General features: G+C 37.0%; 2 protein-coding genes across 5 annotated transcripts in view; both read left to right on the forward strand.

Moving 5' to 3' along the window:
* LOC111862293 (signal transducing adapter molecule 1) overlaps positions 1-3,571 on the forward strand; it is a 30,962-nt gene extending 27,391 nt beyond the window's left edge. For all 4 annotated transcript variants that reach the window (XM_023847560.2, XM_023847558.2, XM_023847559.2 and 1 more), the window contains exon 11: positions 1,173-3,571. In XM_023847560.2, the coding sequence (XP_023703328.1) occupies positions 1,173-1,302 (130 nt within the window). In that variant the 3' untranslated portion in view covers positions 1,303-3,571. The remainder of the gene's footprint in view (positions 1-1,172) is intronic.
* A 6,378-nt stretch (positions 3,572-9,949) lies between these two features.
* Positions 9,950-18,373, forward strand: part of LOC111862302 (pleiotropic regulator 1-like) — a 19,801-nt gene continuing 11,377 nt past the window's right edge. The window contains exon 1 of the mRNA XM_033750604.1: positions 9,950-10,066. Coding sequence (XP_033606495.1) covers positions 9,950-10,066 — 117 coding nt within the window. The remainder of the gene's footprint in view (positions 10,067-18,373) is intronic.

Raw genomic sequence — 18,373 nt, forward strand, 5'->3', positions numbered from 1 at the left:
GGGCTTTGTTCATCATCTACTATTCTAAAAACTAGGAAACAGAACATTTTGCAAACTGGATCTGATTCCATCCTCAGGTGAAGGGGCGACACTATACTGTAGTCCTTTAGAAAGTGCTAACCACAGTCACTGGATAACTCAGTCACACTAATTGAGGTTATATATTTATATCAAATTTGCACTTGCATAGATGGTAACACTGTTGTTCTCAAATATTTTAACTGTGTTACATTTTCGAAGGATCTGTTAGATATCTTTATGTCATGATTTTTCCCTGTAGTCTGGTAACAAGACAGCAGCATGTACTTAGTTCTCTGCATTTACTTTTAGAGCACCCTCCTTACTAGCATCAGTTAAAAGTTTCTATGTTTTTCTATATGGTATCTGTATTATCACCCAGCATAGACCAGCAGCTGATATGTCCCAGTTAATTTCAGTCCCACCAGGTTTTCCTGGACCTTCCTAATGGCCCATTCAAAAGCAGTGGTGATAAGGCATCTTCTTGTTTTAGATCATTTTGGATAGGAAAATTATGAGACAAATATTCACCTATATGGACTTTACTATACATGTCATTTAAATACAGTTTAATCAGCCTAGCTAATTTCACAGGTACTTCAAACCCTATGAGAATATTAGTCGCATAACTCACTTTTGTTACAGGGATGCTCATTCACTTGTAAGAGTACTAGACTCTGTAGTGTCATATTCCAGAAGACCATAACCTGAATTAATTTGTGACATATGCTATTTGTAATTTGTGTATCATCATTCCTACCATCTTAATCTTGTTGTCTTTGAACTTTAACTAAATAATCTTATGGACATTTTTTCTTGAGAAGCTTATAAGAAATTCCTCACCATTTATGGAAGAGCTCACTACTGAACCCTGTCCTGATCTAGTTCAAGCCAATCCAGTTTGTCTCATACTCTGTCTCTTTTAATATCTGTTTTAACAATTTTGTGAATAAAATGTTTGCACATGTAAGAAGTTGAATCAGATAAAGACAATAGAATATGAGGAAGAGTGTGGACATACTTAATGCCCACATAGTGACCTGTAGGATATTATATATGTTTTAGTATGCTGCCATATTAAAATATTGAGAAATAAGGCTTCATTGAATACATTATGTAAGAATTGGCTATGACTAAGTTGTTGATATTTTCAGTGGAATGCCAAGTTATGGTCCATCGGCTGCACAGCCTCCTTCATTCCCACATCCAGCTGGTCCCATGCCACAGCAACCACCCCCAGGACTGGGAACAAATTACCCTCCAAATGGGCAACCCTTGTTGTGAGGATAGTGCTAATTGTGGAGCATGAACTCTGCTATAGCGGAGGACCTCTCTGGAAAGAATATTGTGGTCAATATCCACCTGTTAATATATACAAAGTGGTAGCAGTGATAAGGATTATTATCAGTGTGTAGATTTGAACCCCCTGCTTATGCTAAAATTGAATTTATTTTGTATGGCTATGGAAATTGAAGTTACACTTAACATATATTTTAGAGTAAAGTATAGATTGAAAATTTCATGATTGTATAGGTATTTATGAGGTTGTATGTCAGTGTTCTATATTCACATTGTTCATAATGCTGATGATTGTGTGTGTGTGTTGTTGAGCCAGTTATGTCAAATTTTTTTAAGTTTCTTGGTACAGCTTAATTCCAGTAATAGGTGTTCCTTGTAGATAGCAGATGAAAACTTCAGGAATATGTTTTAAATTAAAGATATTCTGTGCGAATAAACTTTTTCAACAACAGATAAGAGAAATATGTTGAAATGTGAATTCTGTTTATGCTTGATACATTTCTGGATGTAGTCCCAAATTGTTGCAGAGCCTTATCTTGTATTTTGATGAACTGCCATACTACATCATGGGGGTAGTGTAAGCAAGTAACAGCAGGTAGTAACAGCAAGTGTTTTCTAACTGTTGTGCTATAAATCTGGTATTTTTCCAGTCAGTCATCAAGTAAATTGCACATGTTGTTACCTACTTTATGTTCTTTTTTACTAGTGTTTCACTTAAAATAAAAGTTCACATTTTTGGCATGTCTGTGTTTCTGCACTCTGAAACTGAGGAACTGCTTTTATAAATGTGACAATAATTTCAGGGATAATTCATTTCATTTAAAATATTTAGTCTATTTTCTCTCTGAGAAAGAATACAGATATCTGTTTCTTTGAAAACTCAGTACTCATAACAGCATCTCAGTGTTTTGCTTACACTGGAAGGACTTGTTTCCTCAAAATTTATGGGTTTGCATTGTAATCACTACAGGCCATAGAACAAAAGGGCTAGGTTATTTTACTGTAATTTATACTTGCTATATCATTTAGAACAAACCGATTTTTTATATCATATTGGTGAAGGATTAAGGGAATGTACTATTACATTCTTTTGCATAGATGTGCAATTTTAGAAGCTGTCTTAACCTTGGGCGTAAAGATACTTGATTTACAGACTGAAGTCTGTTTTGAATAGTAAATTATTGCAGTGTTGGATTTAAGGTTCTAAGAGTGATGGCTATGAAGAGTTGCGTCTTCAGGGATATGATGCCGTATAGTCTGGTGAAAGTCAGCCAGTGTTTAAGAAGAACACACAGACTCCATCTTCAGGGTACAAGAGTAAGTCAAGCAAGAAAGAACCATGAAGCAGACAGTGAGCAGATCTGCTCTCCTTGCTGTCTGCTCCATGCTGGTTTCACAATACTACACAGCATTATATGCCAGAAGATAGAACTCATCAGGAAATTATTAAATTTTCAGGTATAATGTTGAGTAAGAATGTTTTCACTCTTTTCCACCATGCAGATGCCACAAATTAAGTTTTTCATAGCAGCAGTTTGTAATTCTGATGATACTAATTTCAGTTTCTCTCTTCAATTCAGATGTTAATTAAAAAGGATCAATAGTGTTCTTACATCTGATAAGATGTAGCAGTTTCCAGTCCAAAGTTGGTGTAAGTCAGTGTTTTTCAACAAGATGTCATGAAACAGGGCTATCCAACTTCGAACCACTGAATTTACCTTTGGTATCTGCCTTACAATGATGAGATGTATGAAGCACAAGTACACTAATACGAATTAGACCCATAAGGTTCTAAAAACCGTTATTTAAATTCAGTATATTATAATGTTTAGAAGAATTAAATGAGTTTTCTTCTCACAAAACAGAGAAAACACTCTCTGTGAGTTGTTTTCAGTGCATGCACTGTGGACTAAGATTCCCATATAAAACAGATAATATATCGAATGCTGTCTGTGCAGTATGGAATATAAGTGTAAATGAGATTCATCTCTTAGTTAATGATGATTATATCAAGATTTTGCTTGGATTGCAATTTATATGGCTGGTTCCAGTCACTGCACCCGATGGGTTAAGTCACTTAATCTTTCATACCATCAGTTTGCATGGAACAGTTTCTAAGCCACCCCAAATTAAATTAATTGCAAAAATTAAGAGCAAGCGAACATTTGTTGCACTGACGGTTTAACATAACTACCATATATATGTTTGGAACACATCTTTTTCCATGCTAAATTAAAAATGTGTGAAATCATCATTTCCAGGTTCTAATTTCAATATTTTAAGCGTGTTACAAAACCCATTAACATACCTGTATCAAGTTAGATAGTTTGTCTTCCTCAGAATTTCAGATTAAGCCCATTTAGATGTGAATGATCAGATTTAACATCATCCTTTAGGAAAAACGGAATCTCTCTTCCAAAGCCAAATTGTTATACAAGATATTTTCCTGTACTCAGAGCCGGAAAATATCAAGATGGGGATGCAAGTACTCGTTGCTTATGTGTGGGTGTGTGTATGTGATTAGCAGAGACCTGTAAGTGCCTCAAATGAGATCCATACCTTTCACTACTATGTTTGTCACATGAGCTTATTTAACTATTTTCCACACAAATGTTCTTGATGGGTTATGCATTGAATTATGGGTCACTAAATCAATTTTTATTTTGCAAGCCTAAATAATCCGTGTTCCTTAGAATCATATCCTTTGCCTCAGTAGCTACAATGCATGAACACCTCCCAAAAGTTTCATGCTCATTACACAGTTCTGCACTGCATCAAAATGTCAGTCCTTATGCAGAGACTCTAACATCCAGTAGTTATTTATGTGTTGAAAAGTCATTCTGAATGGATCAAACATAAATCTGAAGTTGACCTACATCAGTTTGATCAGTACTCTTGTCGGTGCATAGAGAAAAATAACACCATTTTCGCATTAGTAAATTTACTGTTGTAGTGCTGTATGATTTAGTAAACATCAAATAATATTTATTTACTCAATACCCTGACATGCAGGTACCGGGATAGCATAGTCAGTATAATGACTGGCTACAGGTTGGATGACTGGGGGGGTCAGAGTTCCGAGTCCCAATAGGATGAAGAATTTTCTCTTCTCCACAGTGTCCATGCCAGCTCTGGGGCCCACCCAACCTATCCAGTGGGTACCAGAGAGACTTTCCCCAGGGGTGAAGTGGCAAGGGCATGAAGCTGACGACTCACCTCCAGCTAGTGCCGAGGTCAAGAAAATGTGCTCTTATACATCCACTCCCCCATACGCCTTGATGGCATAGTGCTTAATTAGTTAAGCACAGGGCCAACTTTACCTTGCCCTGACATGTGTGGACTCTCAAAGGTTCATCATTATGGATGCTGTATTAACCAACAATTTTAGTACAGTCACTTGAGGCTACTACAAGCCCTCAAAGCTTATATTACATTTAATGAACAGAAGTATGATGCAGTGTATCAGTATGTTATGCTGGCAGCATAAGTAGAGAGGTATTAAAATTCATATATGTATCATGCAGTTCATACTTTGAAAGAATCTTTTATTTCATGTATATATTATAATTTCTATAAAAATATTGAGTTATTTCTTATTAGGCTGTCTGAGATGGTGTTCCCTTGTTTACATGTAAGTAGGATGGCTTCTTCCCCTGCATTGTATAAGGTTTCCGAGGATGTATGATGCTGCTTCTGTCCTGGTTAGTATTATAGAGACACTTCTAACTGCACTAACTATCACAAATCATTGCAGATGCATGTTGATTCATGTGCTGTTCTGCTTGCCACTTAACTAGTAAGGTAAAGATAACAGTTTTAAACTTTCTGACATTGTTATCACAAAAGACGTTTGCAGTTTTGATTGTGCGTATCTTATTTCTAATCCAGTCAATGAATGAGTTCTTTGATCTTGATGGTTCATGTTACACTGCATAAGATATTTCAAGGCTTGTTTGCACCACAGTCAGTGTTTTAAAAATTATTTGTTATTTCCTTTTCTTTTTACACTTGCAGCTTTGGCAATTCTTAGTCTTAAATAGTCCCTTGTGTTGTGTTTTGTAATGCCACTTCTTGTTGAACACTTATGGACCACACACTACTTTCTAACACACAAGACATGGAGGTTTCTCATTGTTTTTGCTGAATAAGTAATCACTGTCCTATCATTCTTCAAATGTTGTATTTTCATCTTCAGCTTTATGCATTGCATTAGGTTTCAACTTGATCACCCTCACTCTGTTATGTATGTTGAAAGGTGCTTGTTACTGCAGCAAACACTAAGCACAGGGCTGCAGACACACTGACTAGCAAGTGATTAGCAGAAATAAAATAGAAAAAATACTCTTCTTGATTCCAGTGGTCAAATAATGTGACCATGCTACATACATGAAGAGACCATAAAACAGTATTGTCAAGTTGCTGGTGAAGGATCAGGCATTAAAAGTTTGCTAGACTGTATCGATACTGTGTACAGTTGTGCACTCACACTAATTCTGCACATTTCTGAATTATGTATTAGATGCCATGTGAAATGAACTGAGAAATTACATGGAGTATTTAGTAAGTTCTTTTCATAAAGTTTGCCAGCTAGATTAGCTGCATTTTGTAAGAAGGGGGAAGTATTATGTATTTTCAAGAATGGGAGGATGAGCCTGTGGATTACAAAAAACTAAATGATGGCCTGCAAGCTGTGAGTTGGACAGCCCTGACATAAAGAACATTCTTATAGGATATTTTAAAATTCTACTCCCATTTATTGAAATATGATTCTCAGAGCATATAGCAGTCCAGTGGGGTGAACTGGATAGTTAAAGCTGGAAGCAATCATTGAACTCTTTACAGCCTGCTTGTTAATTTCAGATGTCTTGTGAAATAGTCCCCTATTGTAGTTACAAATATGAATATTATAATATATTTAATGTTTTTAAGTGACTGAATTTTTATCAAAATTGCCCTGCCTTGCAGATCAATTGCAGCAATAAAATTTTCCCATTTTCAGCATTAGTCAGTGCCGCTGATTGGCTGTGGGCTGGATGACTGATGTGGCAGGAGAAGGCACTTCCTCTTTTTAGTGTTTTGTCTGGATGTGTCTTGGGCCAGTTGAGCCTCCAATCCAGTCGATACTTGGAGTCTTGTACAGAGATGAAGCAACCAGAATGCAAAGCTGGCTACTTGTGTTCATCTAGTTTTATGATTAAGATTGCAAGGCGTTCACTTCCACTGTAACACACATCTTCATGGCTTGGTACTTAGGCACTATTACCTTTCACCCCTCAACACATATGAGAGATACATAGTACACAGCAGCAAACAGTAGTCTTTGTGGCTGTATGCGGATCGAAAGTATGAATTGTGGTAGCATTGCAGTGTAAGAAATGTATTAAAATTGTTATTAAATTATTTACTCTGAAAGGGAGGTAAGAAGTGTATAGCTGTAAATTAGTTAACATGTTCTGTATTTTGCATAAACCAGTGAAGTAATTCTGGGTGGGTACAGAAAGTTCTATGTCTTCATTTAAGAGTAAAGTTGCACATACAGTATTTTTATTCTAATGTTCCCATCCAGTATGCAGGAAAGGACTATAACCGTGGGGTCACAGGAATTGATGGACAGGCTGAAGCAACAGCATGGGTAGGCTGAGAAGCCACCTGAAGTGGCTCTTCTTTTAAACCACTTTTATTTTCTCTCTTCCTCTTATATGTTATATGTTCCTGTTATATGAAAATTAATTTCCCCTAATCTGTCTTTTGTTCATATTGTGATCATTCCTTGGTAGTAATCTAAATATTATGCCACAATGTAAATCTTTCTTGTTAATGTAAAAATGTTTTGTTATATCACCTGTTACTGATGACAATCAGAAATTAACTTCATGCCAAACCAATGTAATACAAACCTTATGAAGCTTAATGCTGCTAATACTATTAAGTTCTGTCTTTCTCCAGAAAATGTAATGTATTAAAGACATTGGTGTTTTTCTAGACTAAATTATACTTCCATCAGTATTTTGATTATTTATCTTCCCTTGCACTGAAATTGTTAGCCCAGAAATTCAGACTGGTACCTTCTGCTTTTCTTCATTAGATAATTTTTTTATTACTTCACATCATCCTGGCCAGAATGAAACTTGAATATGATTCTGTTGTCTGGACTTCTCTCACCAACCTGGACTCCAGCAAGACACAATGTGTCCAGAGAAAGATTTCTGCCTTATGTTACATCAAATTCCTTAGAAATCTTCATTCATGCAGCTATGATTATACTGTAGATATGTTAAAATAGCTGGCTCAGTTTTGAGACATTATTTATAAGGAGCATTTATAATGGTTTATTACCAGCCCCTTTTCTTCTTGAAACTATCGGTATAAGAATTCCAGTCAGATGCATTAGGGACATCATTGCCTTTTATACTTTGTTTTTGTGTAATAAATGTCCTCCTTGCTGCACCTTAGCCAAGAATAAAATATAACATTGAAGGTATGTCATCAATATCAGTCATCTAGTTAATTTGGTTAATAGGTAGTTGCAGTATTTTCTTACGTTCAGTGTCGTTATAAACGCATCATATCCTATGTCTGCTTTGCAGTAGAATATCTTACATGTCTGTGTTTGTCGTACACCTCTTTATTGTTTCCTTCACTCATTTGTTTGATGGTGCTAACTCTGTAATTGGCTCCTGCAGCTGTTGGGTTGAAAGGTAAAAGTTGTCCTTGTGCTTGACTAATTAAGCACTACGCCATGAAGACACATGGGGGAGTGGATGTGTAGATCCACATTTTCTTGACCTCAACACTAACTGGAGGTGAGTGGTCAGCTTCACCACCAGGGAGAGAGCCCCCAGTACTCACTGGATAGGAGCCTGGGTGGGCCGGAGCCGGTCTTTGCGACGTGAAGAAGAGAAAATTCTTGACACCACTGGGACTCGAACTCTGACCCCCCGGGTCTTCCAGCCTGTAGCTTGTCACAATGCCAACTGTGCAATCCCAGCTAGCTCCTAGCAGTTGAGTTAACACATGAAAATAAAGCATTAAGTTGAATTGAAAACTTTAAGAATTATGACACCAAGTATCATTGTAGTCTCATTGTCTTAAAATTTCATGTTTGCCTGAAATTTTGAGAAATTTGGTTTCTCTCTCTCTCTCTCTCTTTTTTAATGGAAAGGGGGTGGGGATTTGTTGTGCTTGAGGTGATATTTAGGCACAAGAAGAACAAAGACTTCAGTTATGGCTTAGAGTAAACAGTGATGTTGACAGGAATGTTTCATTCCCAGTAGAAAGGGTGATTACTATATTAATATGAGAATTGGTGTAGTTAGGAATTATTTAGACTCTTGAGGATAATGGAAATGAAACAGAAATGTGCTCAGAGAATGGCTGTAAATGAGTTTTCAAGGAAGCTAGAGTTAATGAAACTTTGTAAAGAGCCACAGTGATAAAACAATTGCTAATTTTCTTAACAATATCATTATTGCTTATACAAAAGTTGACTGCTTTTCAAGGAAACAGTGAAAACCATAACGAGACTGGCTTAACAACAGTTCATAACCCATCAAATGCCCTGTCCCAGATAGGTATGAAGCAGATTGGTTGAGCAGCTGCAAAGAGTGATGTCTTAGTAATGGCCTACTGTATCGGAAATGCCGCTCGGAATTCAGAGCCACTGTTCATAATTAACCCATACATCAGTCTGAAAGAATGTACTTTAGGTACTATTTCAAAATTCAGTGGACCAATATTTCTGGAGGAGTATCCTAGAGACACTGCCAAACAAACAGTTATACCATTCATTATTTCTGGATTACTCTGCTTTTGTAAAGAAGATGGCATAATGATAACTTCTTGTTTACACAAAAATAGAGAACTGCAGCCATGGTTCAGAATTGTCTGTGTTTTTCATCTGTAAGCCACTTAACAATGTCAGTCTTATGGTTCACCATTATGAAATCTTTTACCATGAATAAACAATTTTGATATGACAGACATTCTGACTGGCAAAGCTTACTTCAGCAAATATGATCAGTAATAATTATTTAGTTTTTAAACAGATATTAAAGCTGGAGTGATTCTTTGCTTTTCATGTTATCACTTAACTGCATCTTTCTGTGGATTGATTTCCCTCACTTCAGCCATTACAGCAACTAGCAGAACTGACTGGACAGTAGTACAGTAGGTTGGGTGAGACAAGAGCTATTGCTTTGATATGTGTGGTAGCTTTGCTGCTGGAGCAGAGGTTGGGGGTAAGCGGAGCTCAGTGTCTTGAGTGCTATGGCTCAGTTATTGTCGTGTGTTGAGTTCCATTTTCATACATGGAGATCAGGTTGGATGTCTTTGAAGAAAGGTCGAAGAAAATGGACACCACATATTTGGAGGCCATAGCAGAGCAGCAGGATGTCCCTCAGGAAGAGGCCGCAGTGAACACTATCACAGCACTGGAAGACTGATATGTGGTCTGGCATCCAACCACAGGTTGCTGCCAGCAGCTGAATAAACAGACTGAGGGCAATGTTGTGTAATGGCAGAAGTTGGTCACTGCCTGAGGGCAGTTGACCCACCTTGCCATTCCTACACTGCACAAAGGACACAGTCATCAGGGACCAGGCAGGGACAGTGGTGTACAAGGAGCCCCTAAAGGATGAACATTCAGGAAGAGAGATCAGGCACAGCTGGAATGCAAGAACGACTTAAGGAACCAAGGCCTAAAAGGGCAGGTACATCTAAGAAGCAGGAGGGCATTCAACAAGACCGCCAGGTAGACTTTCAGACTGGAGGTTGTGAAACAAACAGTTATATCTTCTTCCTGGCTGCTGAAAATGAGTGTTAAGACTTTATGGAGCAGTCAGCCACCACCCAAACAGAATGAGAGGCTACTAGCAACTTAAGAGCCAGAGATGTAGAAGCATTGAGCAGTCTTGGAACTTTTACTTGCACCTACCAGAAAAAGATGATGGTGGTACACTTGGACTGGCACCTTATCAAGAAACTGCTCGGGATGAGAAGCCTTAAGGAAGGAGAAGCAGGAGCAGTTGGAGAGTAATCACCACAAAAATTGAGCCAAGGGGAAGGAAAGCAAAGCCAATCCACAGATGTCACAAGCACAGCCCACAGATGAGAATTGTAGACTATTCGGCTCAATTGGCATTAAAGAGGGAACAATGTAGGGTGTAGACCCATTGCTAAGCATGACTGTAAACGATGGCAATTGCTAGGTAATCACCGCAAAAGAGTTCTAACACACACAAATGAACTAACTGGGAAGCAGTGTTCTCTGTGCTGTGTGTTGATAGTTGTGTGACACGACTATAGAAGAGGTGTTTGAGAGGTTTTCTGTGCAGTCTGTGCCGAGGTGTTAGAAGCAGGGCAGTCTAGTGTGTAGTTAGTTATGAGAGAGTTTTTGACCAGTAAGCATGTGAACATGGAAGTTGAGGGATCTGTGGTGTTGGAAGCCACTTTTCTGACAACTGGTGAAGACACAGCAGACTGAGAAGACATTGTATATATGCTGTAATGAACTACAGAGTGTATGAATTAGCTGTAGTAACTTGTAATTATAATCTGTAAGTGTTTAATAAATCCAATTACCAATCCAAACGCCATCTGTAGTCACTCTCTCATGTGACAGTATGTAAAACCCAGTCCACTTATCAGACCCAATACTGAACCTGTTCAGTCCAATTCACTTCCTCACACTCTGTTTATGTAAATTGAGATTCACCTTAAATACCCATATAAAATTATGTAATAAGTTATAAAACATAATGTTGAAAGTGGTATTACATTTCTGCAGCATAAAGTGCTGTCAATTAAATGTTGTCATAGCTTTAAAGGCTTGCCTTCCCATCATAGCAATGTCTATAAATAAAACATAATTTTTTATATCCATATATTCAACAATTTTCACGTTTTATGAGAAGTGAAAAGTGTGTCTTTAGCAAACATTTAACAGTTCCTAAAATATTCTTTAGAAGTTACATCATTTTTGCAGTGTGCAGTCAGCATAAAATTCAGGCTCTGCATTTTGATGTGAATACAATTTTGCCAAAAGAAGTAGTGTTGACTGTGAGTTCCTGTCTTTCCAGTATGATGTAAATAGCCATCATAACAGGTTGCACAAGAAAGGATAAGTAAGAAATTTTGCAGTTACTGTCTTATGAATTATGTAAAGGTTGAGAAATGCAATTGTTGAAGTATAGAATTTAAGTAAACTCCTTATTCTTGTAATGCTTCATATTAAAAATGTACTTTGTGCCAAATTGACTGAAATACTTCACTGCTGGAACTAGTCTTTCTCTGTGCCTGTGTTTTTTTTTACATTTTTTCATGTGAAGTTATCAGTAATTACATAATTCGCACCTGTGTGAAATGTATCCTCAATCTCTTCAGTCTTTTTAATGCTAGTGGGATGCACTTTATAGTTCAGAACATCTTACACTTCCCAAAGTTCTGAGTCTCAGCAAAAATAAAATCTTTGTAGGTTAACATTTGGGCATTCTTTTTCCACTTGGAACGCAGTTTAAATTGGTTTTACACAAATTTGGCAGTAGAGAAAGGAAAGAGTACACGATTGAGGAGACACTGGTGATGGAAGACTTAACTATATATAATATGCACACAGTATGAACAAGCACTTCTAGATCATTTATGTAGGGAATAAGTATTAGCTAAAATTGTATTGTTATTTCCTTGATCTGAGTTTCTTGGGGTGGCTGAATAAGTTTAGTGACTAGGCTATGGGTTCAATTCCTGGCATGAACAGGAGTATTTCTCTTCACCACAGCATTCTAAGAGGGCCTGTGGCATACCCTGCCTCCTATCCAAGAGTGCTGTGGGCTGTTTCTTTTGGGTAAAAGCAACTGGGCTGTGAAGCTGACAGCTGACTTCCTCCTTGTACTAAGGTTAAGAATGCTTGGAGCTATACTTGTACTTCCCCATACATCTTAATGATGTAGTGTTTGAATTGGGACAGCTTTTCTAGTTCAGTGTCATATTCAAGTTTATCATTTATGTGAGGTCATTAAAGGCTGTTCTTTCATTATACTGTGTATTAGAGAACAAAATAATTCATGATTAGTAGGAGTTCTGAATTGGAGCAAAGTGAGTGTTAGTGATAATTACTTCTGGCTTTCCTCAAATATGCCAAGCAAGTGTGGATCTCTGTACTTATACCATCAATTTTGAAACTGTCGATATGTCATATACATGCATTATCTACAAGTACATAAAATTCAGTTTATATTCTGCATTAGAAATTTATAGTTCTGAGTGACGGGAATTTGAACAGACGAGGCAGAATAACCAAAGACCATCATCAGTTTATCAAAGAGGTGTGCCATTTGTTGACCTTTCAGTTATCTTATAGTCTCTTCAATGGACACACCGAATTAATAAAGTGCAGACCAAGTGAAACAAGAATAACTGTGGGAAATGTACTCCAGTTTTTTGTTTTTTCTAAATGTGTTGATAACTGTCTTGGTTATTGCACTGACCTTGAACTTCATTTATTGGGGATGAAAGGCTAATTACAGATATTGTGTTATGTAGAGTCAGAAATTATGTCCTTGTATTTTGTAAGGGAACTACTGAACTTTCAGTGCACCCAAAAGAATGCTGTCTGCTAATCATTATTTACATGGGAGACAAATACCACAGTAGTTCTCTTTTTCTGTGTGCCATATTGCATCTGAAAAGTAGTTCACTGGCTGCAGTTTTCTGTCTTGTGCGAAGTATCAGCACTTTTCCTGCTTGTCTAAACAATTACATAAATGTAATTTGGGGTATGACAAGTATAGACAAAAAGCCTGACATATATAACAAAACCTGTACAATTATTTATAACTGAATTAATAGTCACTTGTCACATATTTTGGTTGTTAGTTTCTTTTCATAATCTTTATAATATACTTTCCTTTAGATTTGTATTGATATATATCTTTCAAGAACCGGTTCAATGGTAAATGAAATAATAGCATATAAATTGATGAAGGACAATCTGGAAACCAAAATATTCTCAAAGTGAACTAATTTTTTGATAAGTAAGATTCCAACAATAGGCATGCTGCTTAGTTTGTCCATTTGCTATCATGATTCATAATGGTGAAATACATTCCTCAATATGTTTCTCAAGGATGTACATGCTCTAATTTCCGTAAAATATGTCCTCAGAAAGTTCATTGTTAGGTAACATTGTCACATGGCATCAGAGACCAAGAGCCCAGCGAGTTTCAGCACAGAGTTTAATAGGCCATCTTTATGTAGAGACACCTCTTTTAACTTTTTTGAGAGGGGTAGTGGATTTGAGCACTAAACAGGAATATCTTACACAGATGTTGAGATTGTTGACTTAGATTGTTGAAGCTGAACATGAAATGAGGGAAATCAAGGAACATTAAGTGGGTGTTTGCTGTATTATGAAACTGACTGCTTTTCTCTCTTCATGATGTTTGCATGTAACTATCATTCAGAGAAAAGTGTTTTGCATGCATGGGATCAGTTACATCAAAGGGTAGGTGTGTGATATTTCAAACATGCTTTACTGGCATTTATAAATTCACTTAACACTGGATGTAGACAGATTTCTGTACATTGGAGCTATTGAAAGCTCTTTCTTTTTGGTAATTGTATGAATTTAACCAAGAGAGCTGAGCTTGTTTCAGTAGTCAATATTAAGAATGATTCAATCCATGTAGGATTTTTTTTTTTTCCACAATATTACGTACAAGTTCTTTATATTCAGTCAGAGGTTTTAACATTGGGTTGCAAAATATGTAGTTTGAAATTATTTCCTCATCTGTGACATTTTGTACAACATATTACAGTTGATGCATTGCATTTACCTAACCTCGCTTTAAAAATCAGATTCTTGAATCTACATAGAAAGCTCAGTTAGAATATACCATCATGGATTGTAGATATAGTTGTTCCACTTTTATTACTATAAGTGATAGCATGTGATGTCAGATACATGTTTGACAGCAATATATTCAGTGACATTTTAAGGAGAAATGCAGATTTCTGGGGTTTTGAAACCTGAAGATTAAAATTTCCAACTGTGTCTACTTCAGAAATCAATAGACATTGTTACCATCCTTTTAAATATAGAGTAGTGAATATAATTCTTGGTTTATTCACTGAACTGATTATGTATATAAAATAATTGTTTCATAAACTTAAAAGTTAATCATTTTGAGGGATCGTGTTAACCCTGTTGATCCTAGAATTGCAATTTTTGGTGTTAACTGAAATAACATTGACGTCAGTGTACAGAATTAGTGCCCACGAGATGTACATTGTGTGTTGTGTTATATGTAAGTGATGAATTAAAATCCTTTGTTCTGTGGTGGCTGACTAAAAAGTTGCTGAGTTGATAGTTTCCCTACTATTGCTGGTAGAGCACACCTCTTTGGGTACAATTTTGCAGGTTCAGTTCTCAGCCAGTGCAGCAGTTTTTCAGTCAACTAGAAATGAAAGAGAGCAGAAACATCAGATGGTATTTCATATGCTTATAATACTGTATGAAGTTGAGGCAGAAGTAATTTAATGTTTGATAAGTCATAAGCAGGGTATGGATTTACTCAGTTTGTCTACTCTCTTGCTGCAGAGAGGTAACCCATTGCTCTAAAAATTTAAAAGTCATATCTATTTAAATTATAAAAGTAATTTATATTTTGCATGTTTTTTCCAAGTATTATACTATATAAAATTGAAAATGTTTTTGATCCCAAGAAGCATAGCTAACTCACAGTTTCTGGCTACACTAGTAGAAGATGTGATGATTGGGAGGATGCATTAGTCTGTATTGAAGGAGGAATTGTGACATCAGGTGTTGAGTATGTTATAAATGGTTCTGATGATGGTGGATGACACACAGAATTACTGGGGTTTTGGACTTTTTCCATCATCCGGAATTTTAGGTAATAGAGGACACGACATTTCGGAAACTGGATCTATTTCTGTCTTCAGGTGAGAAAGGAAGACACACTCAGTTGGGCCCCTTAGGAAGAGCTAGACTGAGTAGGTTTTTTCCTTTCTCACCTGAAGATGGAAACAGATCCAGTTTCCGAAACGCTGTGTCCTCTATTACCTAAAATTCTAGATGATGGAAAAAGTCCAAAACCCCAGTAATTCTGTGTACCAGGTGTTAAATTAGAAACCTTGTATATGAATTTAATTTTGCTCTCAAAAAGTAAATAGCTGTAAATAAAAATTTAGTTATTATATGGTAAGAATAAATATTAAATTTACTCATTTGTAGCCATGCATCTGATCATGAATTAAGAAAGAAGCAAATATTTTATAATAATAACTGATTTTTACAGTAGTTTGAAGGCATTATTAAACACAGTGGCTTAAAACAGGTACAACAGTGCTGTGAGGATAGATATATATATTCCCCTGTTTGAAAAAAAGAAAGATTTGTTTGGCCACATCATGGAAAGTATGCAGATGGCTTTGAAATTTAATTTGCATTCCAAAGCAGAAATGTTGAAATAAGCTGTAGATGGTATTGCACATTGTACATAATCCTTGATGAAAAAGATTTGCTATTCTGTATTAAATTGTATATCCATTGAAATTAAAGACATTAAACATTTGCTAACACTGTTGCATTTTCTTGATTTATATAGAAGTATATTACAGTCAGGATAGCTACGGCATACAGGCTGGACTTCTTGTGTTCGATTCCTGACAGTGTGAGATTTTTCTCTGCTCCACAGCATCTAGATCAACTCTAAGGCCCACCCAACCACTTGTCCAGTGGGTACTGGGGTCTCTCTCCCCAGGGGTAGAGGGACTGGAGTGTGAAGCTGGCAACTCACCTCCATCTATTATCAAAGTCAAGGAACTATACATCCACTCCCCCATAAGTCTTCATGGCATAGTGCTTAACTAATTAAGCACAGGGACGAATTTACCTAATACATTAAAGTGTGTATTTAACTTATCTGACAGGTGGTTTTATATTCCTAAGTTAACTTTGTGGCATTTGTTGCAATATGTCGTTTCTTTGTGACCATGTATAGATTGAAGAATTTTTTGCTCTAGACTTAGGTAAGATTTAATGTATACTACTACAGTGCTGGTAGGGGCACGTGTTAGCATAGTTGGTTGCCTTCCAGGCAAATTCCGAGATAGTACCTCGATGATGTTAATAACTCTTATTTCTAAATCCTTTCCAATTGATCTTTCATTTATTACCATACATTGGTCACTATATGAGTATAGCCTAGCTACTGACGTCATGATCGTTCTGTGCTTGAATCAGTTGTAATGGGTTATGAGACGGTGTTTTTGATATGATCCCCAAGCAAAAAGACAGCATGGAATAGCGCTCACCAAGAGGCAAAATATTTCCTTTTTAAAAGCCAAAAACAAAGTGATGTTAGTCACATTCTTTGACATTCGGGGAATATTTCACAAAGAATTTGCTCCACCAGGTCAGGCGGTGAAAAGGGAATATTATGTGTAAGTATTTTCTCGTTTGGTTCAAAGAATTTGTTGCGTAAGAACTCAGTTTTAAGGAAGAGGAAGCTGGTTTCTCTTGCATAACAATGAGAGACCTCACACTGTAGTATTAATAAAGTTGTTTCTTGGCAAAACAAGGGATCCTACAATTAAATCACCCCCATATTCTCTTGACTTATCCGCACCAGACTTCTTTGTTCCCCAAAATCAAATCCACGCTGAAAGAAAGAAGATTTGGAGACACAGAAGTAATTAAATGTAAGAAAGGAATTTTTGGCATCACATGAAAATGAGTTTAGAAAGTTTTTCCAACAATTATTTTGAAGAATATTAAAAGATATTGTGACATGTAGGCCCATTGCTAGGGAACTACTCGGTAAGCAAGCCCTCAGCAAATACACAATCAACAATAGAGTAGACCCATTTCTAGGCAACGCATGCAACAATAGAACCGGTTTTCTAAGAGGTATTGCCTATGTGGTTCGCATGCATTCATTGCTAGGCAACGGATGTCTCTTCTGTGCTATGGTTCGATTCGAGACTATATAACCAGCAGCCAATAATAATTGGCAGTTCTACCCGTGTGGAGGCGGGGTCGAATACCTCCACCGTGACCCTGCGAGTCGTAGGAGGCGACGAAAAGGGAAATCTTAAATCTGAGACAGTAAAATATGGTCGCAAATCCCTAGAGACTCCGACCCGAGAAAGACTGTGCTGGCAAGGCCAGCGGCATATACAAAAGACAGACCCGTCCTCTCGTCAGAGAGGGCGTCCCACAAAAACAAGACCATAACTGTCAAACAGTAATAAATATCTAGTCATGAGCCCTAGATGAGGCTTGACAAGACTTGCTGACTGACTGATTGTCATTCACAAAATAACTTTGACTTTGAATTGACAGTTCAGTTCAGTTGGGAGTCAAAATAGTTCCTGAGGAGTGTCCAGTCGGAAGAAGATGATAATATCAGATAGTGATTTGTGATCTGCTGTAACCAGTTGTATAAAGCTCCAATAAATTTGATCATCAAATCCAAAACCCGTCTTATTAGTCACGCAAATCCCGGATACGTCATGCACTATATCACTGAAGCTAGTTTCCATATTAGTTATTAGAACATGTGTTCATGTCCTTAAGAAAATGGTACATATAACTAACAAATTAGATTTGAAAGAATTATCATCGTCAGCAAGGCATGCATCCACTGGTCTGTCATATATCCAAAGCAGTACCACTGGTCTTACAACTTTACAAGTGTACCTATATGATTTCACTACTTCTACATGGCATGTGTCTAGTGTTCCGCGTTCATTTTGTGTTTGTGTTGTCCTGCGTAGGTAGCGGCCTTGCAACGGGCACATCCCTGTAATTCATTCTGAAAGGAAAGAGGCAAGAGAGCCTATCCCGGCAAGGCAGAAGAAGAATTCTGTGATTACATTAATTACTAATTAATTATCTAAAACGAGCAACGAGATGCAAGGACGGATTGCACGTGCAGGCAACCGGACAGACCGGAAACAAGCTGCTATCGGTCACCGCTCAGAACTTTCTCTTTGCACGAGACGTGGCTTGAGCTGAATAGCGATTAGAATAACCGGG

This window comes from Cryptotermes secundus, unplaced genomic scaffold, assembly GCF_002891405.2.
Source record: "Cryptotermes secundus unplaced genomic scaffold, Csec_1.0 scaffold88, whole genome shotgun sequence".
In the NCBI taxonomy this organism is placed as follows: domain Eukaryota; kingdom Metazoa; phylum Arthropoda; class Insecta; order Blattodea; family Kalotermitidae; genus Cryptotermes; species Cryptotermes secundus.